This window comes from Elaeis guineensis, chromosome 12, assembly GCF_000442705.2.
Source record: "Elaeis guineensis isolate ETL-2024a chromosome 12, EG11, whole genome shotgun sequence".
NCBI lineage: Eukaryota > Viridiplantae > Streptophyta > Magnoliopsida > Arecales > Arecaceae > Elaeis > Elaeis guineensis.
In genome coordinates, this window is record NC_026004.2 from 4,078,096 (window position 1) to 4,085,798 (window position 7,703).

General features: G+C 43.6%; 1 protein-coding gene across 1 annotated transcript; it reads right to left on the bottom strand.

The window, feature by feature from the left end:
• Window positions 1-331: 331 nt before the first annotated feature.
• On the bottom strand, window positions 332-1,033 carry LOC105055583 (ethylene-responsive transcription factor ERF096-like). The gene has a single exon (XM_010937445.4). It carries the CDS (start codon window positions 938-940, stop codon window positions 548-550), a length of 393 nt encoding a protein of 130 aa, XP_010935747.1. The 5' UTR covers window positions 941-1,033; the 3' UTR covers window positions 332-547.
• Between the last annotated feature and the right edge of the window lie 6,670 nt (window positions 1,034-7,703).

Here is a 7,703-nt window from a genome sequence, read left to right on the forward strand (position 1 = left end):
GGGAAGCAAACGTTGTTAGCGTGCAATACGTCTCCTGCCATAAGGAGTCAAGAAACCTAAACAGTAGTTCTGCACATCAGAACAGGTTAACATGATGGAAATCACATTCCTCTCTTATTTTACTGTTCATGAAGTCGATATGTGCACGAAGTCCATTAAAAAGCATCATAGCTTTAATTATCCCATCACCCACCATCTCACTCATCGATCACAAGAAACTCTCTCTCTCCCTCTCTCCCTATCTCACCGACACACACACATATATATATTTATATAGAGAGAGACACACACAAACTTTAAGGTAATAACTGGAGCAGCAAGCCCAACAGCATTCATCTATGCACCAGAATTACTTACACTGATAATTTATATCATACAACCTCTTGTGGGGAGAATACGACTTGTATTGGTTTTATGAAAGCATGGCAAGAGCTATTAGGGAAAGGGAGACACATTCATATATAAGGAGGTGTAGTGCACTGAAAACCAAACAAAATTATTCACTTAGAGAAGCAGATCGATGAGCTTCGATCACGAGGATAGCCTTTTATTTCTTCTTGCCACCTTTCTCCTCCCCATGCCCCAGCATGTCCTCCAACACCTTGTCATCCAAGTACTCGAACTCGATCACTTGGTTCCTCTGCTCCCTGCTGGCCCCGCCCCAGCTCGTGGACGCCGAGCTGCTGCTGCTGCTCCTGCTCCGAGAATGGAATTCATCAGGGAAATTGAGGATGGCGAGTGCACCTCTCATCGCGTACGCCGCCCGGTCGTAGGCCCGGGCGGCCTCCTCGGCGGTGTTGAAGGTGCCGAGCCAGATGCGGGCGCCGTGCCGGGTGGAGTCGCGGATCTCCGCCGCGTACTTCCCCCATGGCCGGCGCCGGACTCCTCGGTACTTGGTCTCTCCTTCCTTCCCTCCTTCTCTGGAAGGATCTTCTTCCATGAGAAAAAAGTTTGCGGTTGCTGCTGCTGGTTTGGGGGCGAGGCGGCTAACGGCTCTCTTGGGATTTAAATCGGGCGAGATGGTGGTGGGTCCAGGTGGGTTGTGGGAGATTCTCACGTGAAGGGAAGAGAATAGAATGCGAGAAAGGTGGGGGAAGAACAAGACTTGGATTCGTTGTACATGGATGGGTCAGAGTGATGGCTTTTGAAAGGACCTCTTTTTTTCTTGTATTTTATTATCATTATTAATATTATTATCCGTCTTGATCTTATAATATGGTATATTAGCATATAGGATAATAAAAGGTATTCTGGAATCTCTAAAAATTTACCCTCGTGGTGCATTTGACATCAAATTCCGTCCGGGTCCGTGAGGTCATTGGTGGTGACGTTTGGGAGTTGGGACCAACCTCTACTTATTAGCATGATAGAAAAAAAAAAAAAAAAAAAAAAGAACACGGCTGCAAACTGGTGCGATTTGGGTGGCTAATGGACATGCCTTGCTAATAATTGAACTTTTCTCACAGAAAGCAAACATAGCTTGCTCTATCTATGTCAATCTTTCTACTCTTTCTTTCTTTAACCAGTAAATGATCAGAAGGGCAGAGCCTAACCAACCGTAGCCTTGTCATCACTTGTCAAAATCTTGGATGTATTTATTAATTGGCTTCACGCGGAGTAGGTGACTGCAGACCCTATATTTGATCGTTAGCCTGCCAAGTGGAAACCACTGACTCGAAATTATGATCTGAACTATCATCACTATGATCGTCCAAGGCACGCCACAGCGACAAAAAGGAGATCAACTTGTACTTTGGTCCATTTGATGCCACCTCTCTCCACAGTTCAAGCTGTGTGAAGTTCGTCTCAACTCTAAGGTGGCAGCAAGCCAAAGAGCTTTTTTTTTTTTTTTGATTGAAGAGGACGTAAGGAAATAGCCACCTTGATTTATTAGCAGAAGTTGCGGTATAGAGTTTCAGACTCCGGTTAATTAGGAATCAGTAAGAAAGTTTACAAGACTTAAAAAAGACAGAGCAAGAAGGTTTACAAGATAGGTAACTGTCCAGAAAATATAAACTTGGAGAAAACCGAGTAGCTGCCGGAAGCACCAAACAAAGATGAGTAGGCACTAGAGTTTCAGCGTCATGGATAAGCAATAGTAAAATTGTCACGCTCCGAACCTAACATCCGGGTCGGATACGTGATGGCTTAACATCCATAACAATTAATTTCAATAATAATTCATAAAATTTTACATAATTACAAATTAAATTTCTTCAATCCTCTGATCAGATACTATGACACTCTATCTATCCATCTGCTCACCCATAAATCTAAGCCATAGCCAATCATGAACGTCCTGTAACTCTGAGAAGAAAAAGAAAGATGAAGAAGTGTGAGCTTTACAGCCCAGTAAGAATTTCCATATCACACTGATATAATAATATAATCTAAAAATAAAGATAAATAATAAAATATAAAATCCAATGTTCAATGTCCAGAATAATATAAATATCCATAAATTTTCTATCTTGTTAAAATAGATGCATCATCATATGTTAACAGGTGAAACACTTTTATTTAACAATTATTTCATGTCTTATCTTTCATTTCTCTTTTCATAATCACATGATTTTTAATATTTTTTTTCTGGTTCTGGACTAATCAAGTCTATACCTCAGTCATCATCCGGATCGAATCCACTTAAAAAGCCTTTCAAGGCTGTCCTAGGATGAGCTCCTGGCCGGCTGTCCCACGTACGAAAGTTCGTGAGAGGCTGTCCCAGACATAAGCTCCTGGTGGCCTGTCCCAGGCATGAGCTCCTGGCCGGCTGATTCACTTGTAAGCCAGTGGGGGCTGTCCCAGGTATAAGCTCCTAGCGGACTGTCCCAGGCATAAGCTCCTGACTGGCTGTTCCACATGACAAGACTAGTCCATACCATATATCTCTTTCTTTTCATTTAATCATTATGTGTTGATTTCATCAAATCAATTCAGACTTGCATTATGATCAATTCAGATATGTCATATCCATATAATCATGCCATCAATCTCTGATATATATATATTGACATAACATACTCATGCTCAAAATCAAATAACAGTATCTCAGGTATGATAAATTCATCGATCTCAAATTCGACGATGCAAAACCAATAATGCAAGACCAACAGTAAAATAGCATATATATAATAGTGATCATGTATAGGGATTCTTACCTTTACCGGTGACTGATCCAAGCACAGAAATCAATGTTCTTCTTTGATTTATGAATTTTTTTAACAAAATATTCCACTCGATATCATATGCAGACAATCATCTCTTCATGACCCTGATCAATATAAAAATCATATATAGAGAAATTACCGATAATCGATCCTAATAACACAAATCGAGGATCTCTCTTAGGATTAATCAAAATTAAGATTTATCTAAGTATCTGGATCCTCCACTGATCCATAAGACTTTTAGAGAGAGAAAATCCATGAAGAGAGAGAAAATTCTAGAGAGAGAAAGTAGAGAGAGAAAGTGAAGAGAAAAAATAGAGAGAAAAAATTTTTGTATTCTTCAGATGAGGCAATCATGATCGAGATCATCAAAGATCATATCAGGGCGACTCAATATGGATTAACCATGATTGATGTTATCAATTTCGATTAAAGATCGGATCGAGATCTAATCTACTGTACGAATTTCGAAGCAATCTCAGATTATCTTATTTTCATCTCAAGTTTATCCTAAGATCCGTGATGAAATCAAAGAGAGAAAGATACTAGAGAGATAAAATCCATAAAGAGAGAGAAAAATATCTAGAGAGAGAATCTAGAGAGAGAAGGTAGAGAGAGGAAAGAGGAAGAGAAAGGAGAGAGAGGAGAGAGAAAAAATTCTCTCTTTCTTTTTTTTTTTTCTTTCTCTTTTTCTTTTTCTTTTTCTTTTTCTTTTCCTTTTTTTTTCTTTTCCTTCTTTTTCTTTTTTTTTTTTCCTTCTTCTTCCCACGGCCCTCTCTTGAGCCGAAACAGGAAATCTCAAATTCCCTCCTTTGCTCGGTCGACCAAGGGCCGCAGCCGACATAGCGGTGGCCGGCGATCCCACAGCTCGGAGGGACCAAATCGGTGGTCGGCGGTGACCACCGGCGTCGAAAAATCGAAGAAAAATGGATAAAATAGAGGTTTCTTCCGCAACAAAATCTGGCGACTCTGGTCGTCGGCGAGCGTGCACACCGGCACGGGAAGGAAAGGGGAGAAGAGAGGAAGGAGGAGGAGGCTCACCTTCGACGTCGTGAGGCTTTCCGACGAAAAATTGGACGGGCACAGGTTGGGTCTCCGCGGTGGTTTTCCGACGATTGCCGCCGACTGGGCTTAGGATCTTCGGTGAGAGGGAGAGAGGAGGGTTCTCCTCCTTAAATAGAGCTGGAGGGAGCTCTTTCCGACTCCGATTGGGAGCCGGTGAACGGAGGAAGAAGTCTCCCTTCGGGAGTCTTCTCCCTTATTTTTTTTTTTTAATGGGCTGTGGGCTGATTCTAGACTCAATTGGACCGGGATGTTACAAAAGTTTCATGATCAATTTGTAAGTCTTCCAACTAAATATTCGAACTAGGCCCAGATTTTGCCAAGCAAGCCAAAGAGCTGATCTGGTTTCTTCTACTTCCTAAGCTCCACATGTTGGCATTTCATGTGATTTGTGACTTAAGTTTATTGGACTAGACAAATATAATTATGTAAGGAAGCATCGGGATCCTTGAATTAAATATATGAGCAGAAAATATTAGTTATTGTACTGGTTGTTCAAAAAATCATCCAATATGATTTTGTTGCTGTTGGGGTAGATCTCAGTCGCTTAGCCGACTACCACACATTTCCATCTCCGAGCTGACTAAAAGAGCTACACCATCTAAGCTATGTACTGCCGCTCAATCTGACTCGAATTGATGAGTCCCGACCAACAAGATTGACATCGACCACCATCGTGGATATCTGATCGACTAAGGACAGCATACTCTCAGTCGACATAAAGCCGACTAAGATTTACATGCCACCTACGGCCCACTATGCTGAACAATGCTCGGTCTGCAACCGACTTCATATTCGGCATGCGGCCGACTACATCAGTCGATGGCGGGGTACCACCTCTCCATGGCATCACCTTGCCGACTCCGACTACACAGGCCTCTGCCGACTAACTGAGTACCGAACGTGGCCATCATGCAATTTTGACAGGCCGCATTGAGGTCATATCACTCAGACACCATACTCTGGTCGGTTAGTTGCGCACCGTGATGGGATACCATGAATTCATTAAATGCACCCACAGAGTCATTTATTATACCCCACGTCCGATAGCATCCGCCGCCATAAGCACTCTGAATAGAAGGCACACTCACCGTCAGTATTTAAAGATGCCCACGCGGCACCATGCGGCACCATACGGTAGGACATGATTGATATAATCATCTGTCTTCTCGTCGTTCATTTCGCTCCCCTTATAAATAGAGGTAAGCAGGGATCCCTCCAGATATGCATACTATTAGCAATCCAGAGACTCTGTCGCTACTCTATCGCTCTTTTCTCTCGATCCATCTCGCTAACTTGAGCGCTGGAGGATCATCACTAGAGCCACCTTCGGTGAAACTTTATTTACAGGTTCATCTTCTCCGGCACCGAGCGGAGCCCAGCACCATCCTTCTCCAATCAATCTCACCGTCCTCAGTCTCGGCCTTAACTGTGTGCACCTTCTCCGACGATAGCACATCATCTTTCAGCACTCCTGCTGCCTACTAATAGGCACGGATCCTAGTCGGCTCCAGGCCGACTACCGACTACCAATCAGAGAAAAGTCGCAACAGTTTGGTGCGCCAGGTAGGAAGAAAATTAAGCAAAAAAAAATCTCTTCTCTCTCAAAGACCTCCATGGCCAAGACAAGGGCACAGACTATTTTTGCTGGTTTTGTTCGATGCTCGTCGTAGTGTAAGGCACCTCTGACGATCTGTGGAGAGTCGAGTGCTTCACGACCACTGGTGATGATAGATTCTGAATTTGCTGCCCTCATGCAGCAGGTGAAAAGCCTAATGGAGACTGTCCAAGATCTCCAACAACAGCAATAGCGGCGGGAAGTGGTTGCACCATGTGATGCACCTTTCAGGCGCAGCCATCAATCGCGATCTCCAACCTGCCACTCTACGCGGCACTCTCATTGAGCGAGTTCTCCACCCGTCTGATGGTCACTGCATCCTGAATTTTGGCACGTTTCATGCGCCGATTTCGATGATCGCCTACCTCCATATTTTCCTCGACGAATCCGACATAAGGGGAGAGGCCGCAATCGTTGTTGAGGTCTTCTTCCTCTAAGGAAGGTTCTATTCTAGGCTACTCGCGGCATTCTGATGTATCACAATAATGATTAAACGAGTATGACTGAAAATTGAAGAAGATAGATCGCTGCCTAGAACGGCTTTAGGCCAACCATCGAGACCTGATCAATGAATTTGGCATCAGTACGAGTTTGCCTTTCTCAAGATGGATCCTCGACGAATCGATTCTTAGTCGATCCAAAATATCGTAAATCGAGCCGTACGATGGCTCCACTAATCCACTTGATCATCTTGAGAGTTATAAAGCTCTTGTGCTTCTGTAAGGGACATCTAACACCCTTCTCTATATTGCCTTCCTGGTTATCCTCCAAAAAACCATACGAGCGTAGTACACGAGGCTACAGACAGAAAGTATCAATTCTTTCAAGCAGTTCGAGCAACTATTCGCGATACACTTCGGCATAAACCGAAGAGTGCCTAGAACTATTGACAGCCTCTTCTCTATCTGGCAGCAGGATGGAAAGTCTTTACGAGAGTTTGTGGCATGTTTTAACACTGCCACCATGGAGGTCAAGGACCTCGATGAGGCGACGGCCATCGCGGTAATGAAGCAGGGACTCTAGAACTTCAAGTTCACCTATTCTCTGGATAAGATGCTTCCTTGGTCCTATGCAGACTCCTCGAGTGCACAGAAGTACATCCGTGTTGAGAAAGCTGCAACTGACTGATGCCTGTTCGAGTGAAAGGGCCAAAAGAAGAAGGCAAGGAAAGGAGGAGTCTCCGACGAGCCTAGTTAGATTCGTGTCGAGAAGGAGGCTCCACCTTCCTGATTAAGTCAGAAGCCCAAGGACTTTGTGAGCAGGTATAACTCCTACACCCCTCTGACTGCTTCTCAATCGTAGATTCTTATGAAGATCGAGGAGGAGAATTTTCTTCGTCGATCCTCGCCCATGAAGATAAAATCTCATGATTGAAAGTGCTACTGTCGCTTCTATTGTGACTACAAGCATGACACGGAGGAGTGCCATCAGCTGAAGAATGAGATCGAGGGCCTCATAAAGTGGGGATATCTCAAGAAGTATGCATAGGAGTGACTTACGCAACTACCTTCTGATCCACCTCATCCAGAACCTGAAGAAGAGATTCACATCCAATCGACAGTAGGTGTGATCAACATAATCTCGACAGGATCGTGACTCCAAGGGGCAGACGACTGTGGAAGCATCTCTAAGCACCAACAGACCGACAACGGCATCATCTTTATCAAAGCAGATTTGCGAGGAGTCCAGACTCTCCACAATGATGCTATAGTTGTATCAATAATAATTGCCAACTATGATGTAAAAAGATATCTTGTTGATAATAGAAGTTCCACTGATGTGATTTTCTATGATTGCTTCTCTCAAATGCGATGACTTTTCACTAAACTTCTCAAACCAGTCAATGTTCCTCTAGT